This window comes from Syngnathus leptorhynchus, chromosome 3 (assembly GCF_054491065.1).
Source record: "Syngnathus leptorhynchus isolate UIUO chromosome 3, UIUO_Slep, whole genome shotgun sequence".
In the NCBI taxonomy this organism is placed as follows: Eukaryota; Metazoa; Chordata; class Actinopteri; order Syngnathiformes; family Syngnathidae; genus Syngnathus; species Syngnathus leptorhynchus.
Window position 1 is genome coordinate 10,502,034 of NC_141197.1, and position 17,013 is coordinate 10,519,046.

Sequence of the window (17,013 nt, forward strand, 5' to 3'; positions counted from 1 at the left end):
TGAGGGAATCTTACAAAGGTCCAAGTCATGTAGACATTTATTGGTGGGGAGATGGTAAAACTAGAAATGGTCGATTGTGGAAATAATAATGACAATTATTTTGATCAAGACTGACATCGTGATTAAAAACGTATTATGCTATCAATACATTTGGAACAAATGTGTTGTTCATAATTGGATAAAGACAATCATGAGAATGGGAGCATGAATGGTTGTTTGTCTATGTGCCTTGTGACTGATTGGTGACCAGTCCAGTGTATAACCTGGCCTGCATCCAACGTCAACTAGGATAGGCTCCAGCTCCTGAACAAAATAGGCAGGAGAAAATGAACGGTTGGCTTTACAGCTGACTCACTTGGTTGTGGATCCTCCTCAAGCTCATCCATGTCCTCCTCTTCATCATCTTCATCATTGTCATCGTCGTCAGTGTCTGAGTCCACACGACCCTCGTCGTCCTCGTCATCTGATCCGTCGCCATTCACCCACTGGCCAGGAAGTAAACCTGCAGCATCGTAGGAGTTACACAGCGGGCCAACAATATGTGTGATGAAGGACTCCTGCAGCTTTGCCAACTGTGGGGAAGCGCGGTCCATGAAGGGGCTAATGGGCAAGCCCAGGCCTGCTTCTTCATCGCCCTGCAAGTAAAAAGAGAAAAGTACAGCTAGTGACGGGTTTTCATACTTCAAATACACTGAGAGAGATGCACTTTAAATGCTTAACATTCAATTTAGACCAAAACAATGAGACGTTTTAATGATATGATCAAAACTCATTTACTGCCAATGACATATTTTTGGCTTTTAAGAATCCAGACATTCGATACAAGGATGGTATTTATGTACACATTCTTTTGCTGTTGTTCAAGTGGTCGGGAGGGTCTGAAATTGGTTGGCAATGAATGAGTTTGAGGAGTTCCAATGGAATAAACAATAGGATAATCGATTCCGAAAAGATTAGTTTGTAACAGGCTTATATTTTTATCCCATTGACAGCACTTTGTTACAGGTGAGTGAGTGTGTGTGTGTGTGTGTGTGTGTGTGTGTGTGTGTGTGTGTGTGTGTGTGTGTGTGTATATATATATATATATATTTTTTTTTTTTTTTTTTTTTTTCCATGACTCGGACCATGTAGCTCAAAGATGCTGGGTTAACAGGAAAGCATGCAGACTGTATTACCTGCTCATAAAACTCATTGACAATGCCTTCAGTCCATTTCAAATGAAGATCGCGGACTTTGGCCGGTCCGTTGATGTCTGCCAGCTTGATACACACTTGGCACACTAGCAATCTGTCATTCTCATTGGTCCAGTCAATTCCTGGACTGTTCACATCATTGACCTTGAAATCAAACAGACAGGCCACATTAAAGCTATTTGCATCATCTATCCGTAACATTCTTAATGGTTCAATTAGGGAAACTCAATTAAATAAATATAAATTAAATTAGCAATTTTTATCAGGTAATGACCTTGGAATTGAACTCAGCTAGGAAGTCAAAGTGCTTCTTGAGGTCTGTGGCTAGAATAGCCTCAATGACTAGAAAGCGAAAGCGCTTGAATTCCACATGATCGAGATTGACCAAGAAGTTAAACTCTGGTCGGGATAGGTACAGGTTCCAGGCGGACGCAGCGTGGTGATTCTCCAGCACGGAGCGATCGTTGTACAACACCGCCTGCATTGTACATGAGGGGAAAAGCCAGAGGTGAGACCAGAACATTTGTAATTTATTTAGGGTTAAACAGAGTTACTTTAACAAAACAAGATAAAATGCGTTGCATTGCAACCGGTGTGTTACTGAAGCAAGAAATTTCGATAGGCACTTTCCAGCACCGATGATCTTTTGCCAGACATGTTTGTCAAAATCATCAGTGATCAATAGGTTCAGGGTTCCCTCTCTTTGCTCTTAACCCACTTTTCTATTTGAACAGGGGCATACTAGCTGACCTCATCAAGTTTTACATCCAAGTGTTAGACAGACACTGAACATGTGGACTCTATCTCATAACAATGGAGTGTCCTTTGAGTAACATATTTCACAATTAAAGGGACATAAAACTCATTGACAATGCCTTCAGTCCATTTTAAATGAAGATCTTTTTATTAGGTTAATCGGCACTGGTTGCTTCTTTAACCCATGTTCTACTTTTTTACATGTGGTTTTCTGTGTGATCTTCCTGACAGTAGAGTCAGTAGAGATTTAGTGCCAAGTTGTTCGAGAAGCAAGGAGAAAGTAACAGCATCTTTACGACAACACAAAATAGCTTGACTTTGAGTCAGAGGTGCGTAAAGAAAAAGCATGTCAAATTAATAACGACTGTATGGTTAAAATGCAAACGTAAGCATCGCTGTGAGGTTTCTTTAGGACGCCCAACACCTGATGCGAGAAACAGTGTAGTTCCAGTGAATAATTACATTGATTCAAAACAGGAGAGGCAGATTATGCAACCAGTCAATGCCGTGTGGTGTAAGGTGCGGTGCGCGAGTTGGCTCAAGGGTTTGGGTTTTGTTTTGGTAGGGGGGCTGCATCAGTGGGGATTAAAATGTTATTCTACAGAGTATTTTTTGATATGATTTTGATCTTCAGTAATCAGAAATGACACCACCGAAACAATTTTTTGATATGATTTTGATCTTCAACAATCAGAAATGACACCAACAAAATGATTCCAAGAGGACCCCCTCCAATAGTTACTTATTCAGGTAGCTATTTATATTTGGCTGTACAGGATTATGGGAGGATGAATTGAACAATAAAACAAACCATAGCTTCAATGAGCCATTCAAATGTATGTATGTAACCTTAACTTTTCTAAAGACATGTAAAGTTGAACCAGCCCAATCGGTTTACCTGAGGAGCATTAGTGGCAACTAAAAAGGCATTAGTGCGACCAGGATGATCATAGTCGTGCATTGCAGCTGCTACATATAGGGCCATGAGCTCCAGAGCTGGGATGTTCCAAGCCAGGCAGCCGTAGCTATCATCTGATATGGTCGAAGACTTGGACGAGGCGTAGGATATCCTGCCAGGAGAGATCCCACTGTCTGAGTCTGGAACACAGTGTTTATAGATTTGTTAAAGCCGTAAAATGGATTAGAAACATTTAAGACACGTTAAAACGTTATTTCCAATTAAAAAAACGTAATTCTAAATGCAGACAATGCAGAGATCGGCCAGATCGTGCCCGTCAGATTACTCAAAGCTTCTTTCATAGTACCGGTATTTGCTACGGGGAATTCAGTTTAAATTCACCTGTGTCACTTCCGGTCACATGCTCACTATGGATCTGCTGGAACCCGGGGATTGGTCGAGTGGTCAGGTACCAGACAGCGTGGAGCACATCAGTAGCATGGACCCGGTTATGATCTGCGGGCATTTAATCCAATGCTGTAAATTGACGGCATTTGGCTACGCGTGCAACTTTGCAACACAATGGGCTACAAGACATGAGCACATTCTGATGACACAAGAACAAACAGTTAACATGAATCTTGAAATTTTCTGGAGGCCTAGCGCAGTGTGAGCACATTCTGATGACACGAGAACAAACAGTTAACATGAATCTTGAAATTTTCTGGAGGCCTAGCACAGTGTGAACACTCACAGGGAATGTCCCTGTAGCCATTTTCCAGGGCAAAGAAGTATGTCATGAACTCTCTCACAGGGATCTTGAATATTTCAAACAGACACGTATCCTGGAAAAGGGTGTAAGTCACCTGGGGAAATACAGACAATCTTTACTGAAACAAACATCAACGCCACCATCCGTCAATTGCTTGCACATGCAATGCATGAACATTAAAATCTGCTTTGTTTGTCAATGTGTTGGTTTCAGCTACAAATCAGCCAAGCATTAACAAATGACTGAACAGATGTGCTGATGGAAACAAACAATTTCAATATATTTATCGGGAAGGGGGACCACCACTGACCACAGCCGAAGGGTACAACAAAAACACACATGAGAACATTTTTGTATCAGAGTACTAACATAGCTGAGTATTCTTCCTGTCTTTCCTCCCGTTTTGTCCACCAGGTCAAAAATCTGGAAATTCCAGGTATTCATCTTCTCCATGAGGGCCTCGTGGTCTTCAAGCATCGGGTCTAGTCGAAACTCCTGATCACTCTGGAGTGGACCAATAAACCATTATTGTATTTCATTGTGGAGATTGTTATGCTTGCTGTCATCTTACTGACCCCCAATTCCTGAGTCTGCTTCTCTGTGCTGGGGCTATGTTCCTCCTCAGCTTCCCGTTGCTTCACTGTGCTCTCAGTTTCTCCAGGTAGGTCTGCTTCCATGCTCTCCTCCCTGATTAAAGGCTCCCCTAGGAACTCTGGCCCTTCGCCTGCAAGGTCCCACAAAAAGAAAAAAAAATCTACAATTCATTCTTCAATCGCTTTTTGATACAAAGCTTTGACACAGACACAAACACACACATATGCACACACACTCTGGAATTCATCTAATCGCAGTTTATTTCAATATTCCTTTATCCTTGAGGAGGAAGCGTCCACTGCGTAGTTTTAAGTTGTAATATCACTATTTACCACCAGGAGGCAGAAATTGATTAGTTGTGCTTGCACAGAATGTTATACTGTACAAGACTACAACAAAAGTAGGGCTAATTAAAAATAAAAAGGCCAGATTTGGAATTACATGCAGAACAAACATAATAAAATTAATATTAACATTGAGAAAATGCAGAAAATGTGAAAAACTTAATTGAAAGCAGAAGCTTTTATATATGAGTTGAGAAATGTGTTACCATAAATATAATAAATTAGTTCCATACGTTGGTTTAAAGAAAAAATACATTAGAAACTGCATGGTTCTTGAGGCTTCTCTAGTCGCGCTGAAGATCATCATCATCATTTAAGTTGCCTATTCCTGAGATATCTACACATACACATATAGACATCAGTCTATTATCAGATGTAATTTTATATACCTGAGCGCCTGTGTTGGGACTCACTGAGAAGGGGCTGATGAAGCTCCCCCGAATCGCTACTGGAAACTCCCTTTGACATCTGACGCCCGCAGCTGGTGTGGACAAGTCAAGTCTCATGCATGACTATATATAATTAAACAATTATGAGCAGGAAGTTTCTAGTATATTTTTTTTACCTATTGCAAACAGGCAAAGTGGAGCTGCGGAATGCCTGCTGGAAGTCACATGAACTGAGCGAATAGCCCAAAGGCTTGTGCAGGTTCAGGTTGACACTTGGCTTTGTCAGGAAGTCCGCTGTGTCTGGGAACTCCACAGGCGACCGTGTGACCAGGGAGGATGTTGAACCTGTGTTTACAAACGAAGGACTGTGGCTGGGAGAAGTGACGGGACTCAGACTAGGAGAGGTCCCTGATGAGGGCAAGACAAAAGGGTTTATTAGTCAAAACAAGTTGAGTGTGTTTGTCAGGGACTGCATAGAGAAAATATTTGATTGGAGACAAAAGATGCTCTGCACCAGAGTATATCTTAAACGCTACCGTATTTTCCGCACCATAAGGCGCACTTACTCAAAAAACCACAGTGCGCCTTATAATGCAGAGCACCTTATATATGGATCAATTGATGAATTTGTCGATCCATACTGGTTCTACACAGCGCTCTGCCAAAATGTTTTCAGTACGTTTTAGTATGACTAGTAAATTACAAGGGCGCATCGCTTTCAGCAATATGGCAACAGTGGTCAGGGGCATCACTGAAGTAAGCTACTACTGGTCGATCGCATGACATTATAAACAAAACAAAAAAACATTCTTTTTTCTATAGGCTAGAATCGCTTGATTGACATACATGTAAGCCTATTGGGAGGCAGTCACAGTGAACCGCCTCGCCCCCTCACCGAAGCAAGCCCGGCTTCAAAGCTAATACGCACATTAAGCATCAACGCACGCACTCGCTTTGTACTTTTAAACTAAAGAAAATCTATGATCAGTAAAAATGAGTGGGGTTGCTGGACCAAGTAAAGAAGCCAAACCGTATCACTTTCATACGGAAAGGGAGCTGGACTTTACCTCATTGACTGAGTTGACATTCCCTTTAGCACAGTACCATCTAGTCACTAGATGCGGTATACATCCACTAGATTCTAGTGGATGTATACCGCAACCCTAGTCAACCCCAGTTTGATGCAGCCGGTTCTATTCTATGCACTTTTTAATCTGGTGCAATAATTTCTAAATTAAAAAATTCAATGGATGAGCGCCTTATAATCCAGTGCACCTTATAGTGCAGAAAATATGGTAATTCACATCTGCAGTCCCTGTGGCAAGTAAGGAATTAAATGAAGAAATTCTAATATAAAATATGTTAAAAGAGAACAAGAATATACTTGGAAACCTAGTGCCATTATTAGCTCAAAGTCTTTGCTATGAGGTGTCTTTGAGCTCAGGCAAAAACGACTAACGTATTACTTTGGCGCCATCAGGTGGGACATTGGTGTCTGTTTATTTAAGTGATGCTGGCTGCTACGTCTGCATAGGAGTTGCTGACGCTTTGTGTAGGCAGTCTTTGAATGCACCTGGTGCACAGTCTAACCTATAACTCGAAGTATGTTTCATTTTGTGTAACTGGATCCCACCTGCTCTCCTGGACCCTGCGTGGTAGGTAAGGGTGACAGAAGAAGACCTCTGCTTGGGAATGGTGAGCAGGTTTGCGTTTGGCCCATTTGACAGCCCTGAGCTGGAAACAACAAAATAAACACATATAGTGAACTGTCATTCATTCTTTCACTTCAGCACAATTACGGTATAGCTATTAAGATGGAGAAGTGCAATACTGGCATCTTGTGGAGGAAGATAGTTACTACAGTTGTATGACTTCATGTTATTTTCACTTACCTTATAGGTCTTCACAGACAACTTAAGGCCACAACTAAATCCACTGTGCAGAATGTTTAAGCACTTCCCTGCTAAGGGATGTCTCGTCAGACAGTTTCCAAATAATTAAAATAATATACTTTTTTGGTGTGTTTACACTGGTATAGCTTCTTATGTATGGCAAGTGACACCACAAAGGATTCAATACAAATTTACATCCCACATTTGTTCAATTGTAAGGAATTTAGAGAAAGTGAAGGGAGCTACAAAAGAGTTTTGTTTGGGTATGCAGAAATATGACTGGCAGTGTGACAAGAGCAAAGTGTTGATACCTAATCAAGTTAAGGTCAGGGTGGGATCTCTTGCCGGTGTTACGTTCCCACCGTGACGAATGTGTGTCGAGAGGAGGCAGCACTGAAGAGGAGGTAGAACTCCGCCTGGGCTGAGGAGTAGGGAGGCTGTTTCTGCTGTTCAAACCCTGTAAGAGTAAATTATGTTTCGTATATTTACATATTATATTAATGCACCTATAAAACTTTCTCATGTTTAGGAGCAGTGCTTAAGTTCAAACTGCGTACTGTGACAGAAGGTCACAATAATATTGATCAGAACTTTTATTTGCCAAATGCATCAAGCAGACACAAAGGAATGTGACTTGGCAAACAGCGCTTAAAATGAAATATATTGAAATATACTTTTAAGGATAAAAACTCATTTTTGAAGAACATTTAGATCTACTGAGCTACTGTATTCTAATGTTGGTCATGATGGCGCGACTTGCTAAGTCTTATTTTCAGGTGGCACTTGGTATACAATGTTTTCAAACCCGTAGGTTAGGTTATACTGTATTATATATTTACCTGCAGGAGGACTATGCAAAAACTAAATAAAAAATAAATAAATAAAATCTTGCATTAGCAAGATCGGGAAAAATAAATGTTGTGTGATTTTTTGGGTTAAACAGTTGACCTGAACTGGGGCCTAGGGGGGAAATCCAGGAAATGATTTTGTCAAAATAAAAATAAAGTATTTGGAATTGTTCTGCCACGGCTTAGATGTGCGCTCAACTGAAAGTAATTTTAGCCGTTTTGCGGATAAATTTTTCTAATGCGTATACCCACCTTAATGGTTTTGCGTTCACTCCTCTCTACTGAGTCATCAACCTCGTCACAGGGGTAAAAGCCAGGGAAAGGGGTGAAAGGGTTGACCCGGGGGCGACACGACCCTGAGAAGGTCCCCATGAGGCTGGAGACACTATGCAGGGTTGAGACAGCGTGGGGCGACAAGGACGAATCCATCAACAGTTCTGACACCAGGTTCCTGGCCTCGTTGATGACTGACAGGTCAACGCCATTGCCGCTCACCGCGCCCTGACAATCATTAAGGGGGAGGAGAGTCAAGGCATCGCCAGAGATTTATGACAACGCATACATGTTTGGAAGAAAAGCTAACACGGTTCAAGTCCCACAGTGCAATATGCATGTGACCATCACTACACCTTGACTGATCATTGTACACAAATGCCTAATTTGAAAACAATGTACTCTCATGGGAATCATTTAGAAAGTAAAGTCTTAACATTACAAAAAAAAATCCCAAGGAATATGCCTAAGTAATATAAGCAAGTTTATAGGGGTCAATTAGCATGTTTGATACTGTATCTGCATATGCAAAGAAAGACTACACTGACCTGATACTGTGGTTTGTACCAGTGTTTTAGATCCCAGTCCCACAGGATCATCTGAAAAGGAGAGTCACAAACATTCTTAGAAATATGTTCCCAGCAGGCAGCGTAAACCTTTCAAGCTAAAATAAAGACTACATTGGAGATTTTCACAGTGAGGCCCTGCAAGGTCACTTCTGTTAGTCCATTCTCCGTGTTATCTAAATACACAGGGTAGTATGAGTTTTTAGATGGTGGATTTGATGCACAGCATGATTCACTTCCCACAGCAGGTATGCTAATGTTTGCTGCCTTACTGAAAGCAGACTGGGGAAGAAAAGTAAACCACTAAAACCACAGCGCCACATCTACAATGAAGCAAAGAGATCTTATCTGACGGCAACTACGTCAGTCGGCCGTATTTCCATGCTATCTGCTGGTAACCAAACAGCGCTCCAGAACAAAATACAGTCAGAATTGCATAACACAACACCGCAGGGCCTCAAATGACCCAATCTGCTCTGTCTCGATTATGACTAAAGACATAGAAATTTTCATGGAATGTAACACTCAAACATTGTCGTCAAAATATATGATCTTATCAGGGTTTTCTTTCTTTGAATGGCAAACTGAATTTCATGAGATTATGAGAAAAATATGTGGGTCATTCTAGAATTAGAGGTCATTTTATGTGCTCTACCGTGGAATTTCAAATACGCAGTTAGTTGTGTAAGTGTACTAAAAGTGATTCTGGGATATTATATCAATAACCAAAACATTTTTTCAACACCCCCTGAAATGACTTTATTCTCAATTCTTTTTTCATTTTTCAGCCAAATTCAAACTAATGCGTTGGTGCCGAATTGTCTGAAATTCCAGGAATGCAATCTTTCGTTGTCTTAACTGCAGGCCTGTAAGTACGTAGTTTCAAAGTGCTCAAAACACCAGACAAAATCCAGCTTCCCTCTCCCAGCCACAAGAGGGCAAGGCACACACGTTTGCTTATGCGTTTAGTGGAGTGTTTTTTTTCCCCATCCTTTATTGACATATTTTATCTGAAAATAATCTCGCGGCACCTCTCAAACAGAAATCTCACTAAAGTATATACAAAGTATTGAAATATTTATGATCTTGACCTTAATGATGAGTAGTTGTTGAATGAAATGCTATTATTCTGTTGTATAAACATCCATCCATCTTGTTAACAAGTAAATTAATTGTACCTCAAGCCATGGACAGCAAGTGCATCTAAATTGCTCTGCCTGTCACTATAGGCCAAGAAGCTGAGATAGAGCTGCAAAAAAAAAATCAATTATTTTTTTGTCAATAAATATGTGTTGGGAATATGGTTGGGATAAGTGAAAATGTCATGATTTGGATTTTACTGAAATTGTAAGCTAAAGTGTAAAAAAAAGAAAACGAAGGAGAGGGCTTTAACTGAAGTAACTCGACACAAATGTGACAAAAATGAAAACAATTAAATTAACGTACAAATTCCTTTTTTCTACTGCATGTGACAAACACAAGATCAGATTGTTCCATAGAGTGGCACAATCCCATCTCCTCTAATCACACGCTGCTTCATTAATCAAAGTGGCATGTTGGGTGTTTTTCATCAGAATCTGGACATTGCTGCCAAACATTTAATATGGCAAATAAGCACTGCCATGGCAACCTGACAGAGGCCAGTTAAAGGGTGGGAGGGGGAAAAAAAACCATGACAACAAGATGGCGAAAGATGGCCACTTGGCCAGAGGACCGAGGAGGGTTGTTGTCCGCGGAGCAACATGGTGGATCTGGAATAAGCCAGTAGATGAGAAGCCAAGGACATCAACAAGGGAAGGAGTGCAGTTTGTGATGAAAACACAATTTCAGAGCGCAAACAGAGAAAGTTTATATTTTAAACTGAGCTTTTCTTTTTTTTAATCAATTATATGCCATCCATCTAGATTTAGACTTTGGGGTAAACTGGAGCCCATCCCAGCTGACATTGGGAAAAAGAGCACCACAGACTGATCATGCATTTCTTTTTTATTTGTGTCAGAGAAGGATGAGTTCCTCGAAGCATAAATGAAGCAGCTACGTTGGTATCACAATATCAAAGTCGTGAGAAACAAGAGGACAAGAAACACTTTGTCTTCATTTTGAATGTGGAGAATGTAGACAAAAGTGAGAAAGCGCTTTTCATTGATGAGCAAAGGTGCTGTACTTTTTCTCCCATTGTGGACTCTGTGCATCAGTAAATAAAGAAGAGCTCCAAGGTGGAGACAGAGGGAATCAGAAATGTTACAAAACCATCGAGACCAAGTCGGTATGAATATCAGATCGATAACGAGATCAACAACTCAAGGACGGTACATCTTTCAGTAGAACGATTTGCTTATGCTTCACACTCAAATCTTGAAATCAAAACCGATTCTCCAGTTCAAATTGGTTTTAGTTCCACCCCATTTTAGCAATCATTTTACTAGTTTCCTGTAGAAACAGGTTGCTGGAATGGACTGGCCGGTGCCACCATTGCCACCCAGGTCAAAACACACAGCTTAGTGTATGCACTACAAGAAAACAATAAACGGACGGGGTGGGTTGTCTTTCAACGAATAGAAGATATTTTCTTCAGTGATGTTATGACAACATGCCATGATGGTATAGATGAAGTGACATCCAACTAAGCTGTTGTCACATGCCAATATGCTTGCATAACAACAATACAATACTTCTCACACCAAACACATTTTGGTGTTCAAGGACATGCTTGCATTCCGAAGTCATAAGCAAACTTGTCAACGTCTCTAATTGATGTGCTTTCCTCTCACCACATAGTAAGCTCATATGTGCATTCGAGCAACATGATCAAATGTGGAGCACGTTGACAGAAGCACCCGAAAAAAATGAACAAAAACATTCTGGCCTTCAAGCAAAAAAAAGTAGGACATAGAAAAAAGAAAGCACTCAACTTGAGAGAAGTCGTAAATATCTGTTAACAGGACTCAATAAACTTGAGCAAGCTATAAGAGGGCCGGCTAGTTGCACCTGTGTGTCATATTGGCGAGGCTGTAGCACTGTGGTGTGAGAGAATGGACCTTGCGTAAACTGATAAAAACATGCTAACTAGAGCGTGTGTGAGCAGGAGCCGGGAGGGTGGGCCAGAGAAAAGGTATCAATGGCAGGCAGGACATTTGTATGGAGGTACCCATGCTGACGTCAGCCTGTGGCGACCCGCGCTGATAATGAGGACTGAGCTCCGGCTGCCAAGACACGCACAGTTACAGAAAGGAAAAATATGGACGAGAACATAAAAACTGACGAGAGCTCTGCGGTTTGTGTCTTTGTGTTTTCTTGTTCCACAAGACTAGAGAGGCAAAATGGCTAATCGGGCCTAATTTGGACAGTTTCACTTAAGAGTGCACTCACATTTGTTCCCTGCACTTTACACATAATGGCTGTGTTGAGTTAATTTGGCAGAGACAGTAAATTGACACCGGTATCCAACCTGCATACTGACTACTTTACATTTTAGTGTCATTTCTCTTGTGTTGTCCAATGGAAAGACACTGAAATATTTACAAAAATATGAGGCGTGTACTCACTTATGTGAGATGCTGTAGCTTGAACTTGCCAGTGCATAAAGCAAAGTGCTAAAGCACTGACTTGCTGGCCAATGGTGTTATGAAAGAAGGAAGTACCATGCCTATGAACTTTTCAGATCAGGTTAAAAAAATGTATCAGTAAATAATTCTAAATTGGCAATCTCGGTGTCTGTCATCAAACGTTTAGTAAGCAGACAGGGAATGCTTGAACATTTTCAGCAGCAATGCACATGCAGACTGAAAATAGTCACATATGAGCCAGATTCAATTGCCTCACTGCGTGTTTGCGTTTCAAATGTATTGCAGCCACACGTCGAGTTGAGAAGTCCAAGTCAAGTTAGAAGTCACAACAATGTGGACCACAGTTGGTGTTGACGTGAATTTTATTTATTTTTTTAAATAGTTGCTAGAGTGGTCAGAGAAGTCACTGATTACAGTGACAATATATTTAGGTTGGCAACACGAAAGAAAAGTCTCTGCTCTTGTTGGCTTGCACCGCTGACACATGCAAAATCAAATCAAAAGAAAACCATGGCATACTTGACTAGTATACCCAGATGTGCTGTTAATCTTTATATTTATCAGTGAGCACCATCATTAAAAAAAAGGGACCGAATAACCTCTGAAAACCACACCAACATTTTTATGTGCACACCTGCACATAGGTGTACAAGTATTACATCAACACAAATGGAAAAAAATGCATCACTCTTTAATGACAAATGAGGAATGCATAATAAAAGTTACAGTGTAGATGTGCAACACTTAACTCAGTTTGTTAATGTCACGCAATTCAAGTTTACAACCAACCAATGTAATAAATACTCTAGCTCAATAAAACACTCCTTTGAATACAAGTAATGACAAGGATAACTTCAGGAGCACAAGTGATTTGAAAAAATTAAAGATAAGACCTAATAAAAAGCAAAGGTGTGTCTACGTCAAGATGTTCATTCCCGAAATTATAATGAATTGACAAGGTGTAAATCACTTGCTGTGTTCAAGGAGAGGTTAAAAAAATACATACAGTGATAGTTACACTACCGTTCAAAAAATTTGGGGTTACCCAGGCAATTTAATGTTGTCCATGAAAAGTGGCCCCAAACCATTTGAACGGTAGTGTACACGAGTGCAGTTTATTGATAAGATTAGCACATCTATAAGGCTTTATGTTTGTTTCAGTACATATAGCATGTACTGTATATTTGTAAAAGGGAAGTCATTCTCCATGGCCTTGGCAAACCCCTCCCACGCCCGGGTTTTTGCCTCAGCAACCGCTGAAGCCGCGTTCCCTTTGGCCATCCGTTACATGTCAGCTGTCTCCGGAGACCCGCAGGCCAAAATGGTCCGATAGGACTCCTTCTTCAGCTTGACGGCATCCCTTACTGCCAGTGTCCACCAGCGGGTCTGGGGATTGCTGCTACGACGGGCACCAACGACCTTACGGCCACAGCTCCGGTCATCTGCCTCAACAATGGAGGCACGGAACATGGTCCACTCTGACTCAATGTCCCCCGCCTCCCCATGGGTGTGGGAAAAGCTCTGCCGGAGGTGGGAGTTGAAGCTATTCCTGACAGGTGATTCTGCTAGACGTTCCCAGCAGACCCTCACAGAGCGTTCAAAGCGGCATCTTTCCCCACAATCAGAGCCGCCCCACCACCAGGTGGTGATCAGTTGACAGCTCCGTCCCTCTCTTCACTCGAGTGTCCAAAACATGCGGCCGCAAATCCGATGACACGACTACAAAGTCGATCATCGAACCGCGGCCGAGGGTGTCCTGGTATCAAGTGCACACATGGACACTCTTATGTTTGAACATGGTGTTCATTATAGAAAATCCGTGTCGAGCACAGAAGTCCAACAATAGAACACCGCTCGGGTTCAGTCGGGGGGGCCTGTTCCTCCCAATCACGCCCTTCCAGGTCTCACTGTCATTGCCCACGTGAGCATTGAAGTCACCCAGTAGAACGGTGGAGTCCCCAGAAGGAGCGCTCTTCAGCAATTCCTCCAGGGACTCCAAGAAGGGTGGGTACTCTGAGCTGCCGTTTGGTGCATAGACACAAAAAACAGTCAGGACCCGTCCCCCCCACCCGAAGGCGGAGGGAGGCTACCCTCTCGTTCACCGGGGTGAACCCCAATGTGCAGGTGCCCAGCCGGGGGGGCAATAAGTATGCCCACACCTGCTTGACGCCTATCACCGTGGGCAACTCCAGAGTGGAAGAGTCCACCCCCTCTCGAGAGGGCTTGTACCAGAGCCCAAACTATGTGTGGAGGCAAGTCCGACTATGTCTAGTCAGAACTTTTCTGCCTCACGACTATGTCTAGTCAGAATTTTTCTGCCTCACACACCAGCTCGGGCTCCTTTCCAGCCAGAGAGGTGACATTCCATGTCCCTAGAGCCCGCCTCTGCAGCCGGGGATTGGACCGCCAAGGTCCCCGCCTTTGGCCAGCGCCCAGCTCACTTTGCACCTGACCCCTTCGGCCCCTCCCACAGGTGGTGAGCCCATAGAAAGGGGGACCCACGTTTTCTGTTCGGGCTATGCCCGGCCGGGCCCCATGGGCGAAAGCCACCAGGCGCTCGCCTTCGAGCCCCACCTCCAGGTAAAAACAATCCACCAAATCCTCATAATTTCAACAGTAAATATTCACAAATTTTGGTTGCTCTCCATGATATTTTGTTGAATCAAAATTCATGCATTTTTCTTTCTCATCTTTTCAATTGTGGTGGGGGCACAGCGACGGTTGTATCCCACAATAAAAAAAATTCACTCAAGGAACAAGAGATACTTGGTCTCTGTTCTGAACATAGCATAAACATACAGAATTCAATGACTTCTAAAGTGAATCTGCAAAAAAATAAGTGTTTGGAAGTGCTTCTCGATTGGATCGCTGATCGTATAAGTAAGCGTTCAGAGCACTCTACAGGCAGTTGTCTGGAAAGTGACGCCAATGAATGTTCATTAGACCCAAACAGGAAACAAGAACAGGAAGTGTGTTTTTTCTCCAGTCATAGAGCCCTGGAAATGAACCCTAGACTTCACCCTCCAAATGACAGCATATTATGATGACTGCCATGTTAATCTGCTGTTTTTTTCAGCGCATAATTGTTTTTGTGTGCCAACCTATTTCCTAGTCCGATGACTACATGTCATGTGAGGAAACAGATTAATATACCCACAAAAGTGTCAGGAAGACACTGTCGTCCATTCTTCCATCTCTATACCTTCCCAGTGCAATCGACATGTAATTAACTTGATTGAAGGTTTGTACAAATAAGACGTCCACAGGCCTCCACGTGTCTGCAGGGAAACCTGGCGGGTCTGTGAAAATCTTTTGACAAGGGAAAATAACTAAGCAAAATGTCACCTCACCCCCTTGCTTTTCTTAGTCAACTTTCAGAAGCCGTCCAAAACATTACTTTGAACATGCTATTTGTCCTAGTTGGAATGGCTCCAATGAGTTTAATATACACTGCTGCTGATAATATCGGCATCCAAAGAATTCTCGCTATCAGGTTTGCAGTTCCACATCTTTGCTGCCCTTGTTCTAAAATTCCAAGTCCATTCAAGTCCTGTAAGGCCATACCCAAAAGGAATGAAGACCGTCTTATATACTTGTCACCCATCATTATTATATGATGACAGTTTCTGTCTTTAACAAGCTTTCCAACGATAACCTCATAAAATTCATAAACGTTTTGGGGCCATGTCCTGCAACTTTAAACCTCTCAAAACATCCAGTTGGAGACTCTTTGCTGTACACCGAGTAATTCAACACTACATACGTGTATCTAGCAGCACGTGAAAAACTGCAACCCTGTATCAGGTTATGGAGTTCTACGTACTGCATTTCATGGCAGTATTGTCAAGTAAGTCATGGATTGCAACAAAGACAGGAAAAGGGTGACAATAAAAGAGAGAGTGTGGATATTTATGAACTTTGAACGCTGTTAACTTAAGAGACTTTTAAAAAATGACTTGCGGTATTTTTCTAAACTCTGCCGGTACTGACAGCGGGACGACTGTTGTGGGATTTGTACAATATTCATCCGATACTATCTTTCTTTGGCTGCGACTAACCGTTAAAAGCATGTACTGTATTGAAATGAGACACCAGACATCCAAGAGGAAACCCCCACTCCCCTTACTTTTGGGCCTGGGTTTTATCACAATGTGCAACTTTCCTGCCTCTGCTATCGGTGTCTAGGGCTGCTTTTAGTTGAGATTGTGTATTTTCAGCAACACCAACCTTAACATATTTCAATTAGTGGGTTTACTTTAATCTGTTATGTACATGTAAACTACTTTAAATGAGTGTAGACCACCAGTACATGCTGTCTGGATACAAGTTTAAAAAACACATGCTTTTGGAATGTGCAGCTGACATTGATAAACGATTAAAAGTTTTTAAAAACCGATGACGAGGTTTCTTTTTCTAATGAAACCATCCAAAAATAAATGCAAAAAAAAATAAAAAATCACTCATATATTTGTCATTGCACTCAAACTTTTTACCAAGTTTGGTGTGACCAGAACTTTCTGGTGACAGTTTTCAAACTTGAAATAGATATGGCCATCCAATGGGCAGCTCAGAGCGTACTGACTTCATGACCCTTTGGAACTAAATTTGAATATTATTCAATACGCTTCTGTCTGACAGCTGCTGGAATAACAGATCTAATAGTCAAATGCTGCATACTGTGCATAGTACTGTACACTTAGTCAAAATTCAGATTCCGAAATTTGCAGATATGCTCAGAATAAAAATGGTACCTAACTGGAAAATGTAGACTTTGAATAGCTTTGACAAAACAGAAATGCAAAGACATGCATTCATCAGTGGGGCAAAACCTTCGAGGTCAGTTGAAATCTTTTCCAATGCGAGAAAGCTACTCAACTTCATGTCTGCAGGTGGGTTTAAGAAGTAGTCCAGCAACGTTATGC

The 17,013-nt window shown here is 41.8% G+C and overlaps 1 protein-coding gene across 1 annotated transcript in view; it reads right to left on the minus strand.

The window, feature by feature from the left end:
• Positions 1-17,013, minus strand: part of pde3b (phosphodiesterase 3B) — a 33,350-nt gene that overhangs the window by 2,624 nt on the left and 13,713 nt on the right. Inside the window, exons 2-15 of the mRNA XM_085908577.1 lie at positions 8,508-8,558; positions 7,939-8,187; positions 7,150-7,295; positions 6,580-6,680; positions 5,123-5,354; positions 4,947-5,038; positions 4,195-4,343; positions 3,989-4,123; positions 3,602-3,713; positions 3,250-3,363; positions 2,848-3,047; positions 1,468-1,671; positions 1,176-1,337; positions 356-635 (exon numbers count right to left, since the gene is read on the minus strand). Of these exons, the coding sequence (XP_085764703.1) occupies positions 356-635; positions 1,176-1,337; positions 1,468-1,671; positions 2,848-3,047; positions 3,250-3,363; positions 3,602-3,713; positions 3,989-4,123; positions 4,195-4,343; positions 4,947-5,038; positions 5,123-5,354; positions 6,580-6,680; positions 7,150-7,295; positions 7,939-8,187; positions 8,508-8,558 (2,227 nt within the window). The remainder of the gene's footprint in view (positions 1-355; positions 636-1,175; positions 1,338-1,467; positions 1,672-2,847; positions 3,048-3,249; positions 3,364-3,601; positions 3,714-3,988; positions 4,124-4,194; positions 4,344-4,946; positions 5,039-5,122; positions 5,355-6,579; positions 6,681-7,149; positions 7,296-7,938; positions 8,188-8,507; positions 8,559-17,013) is intronic.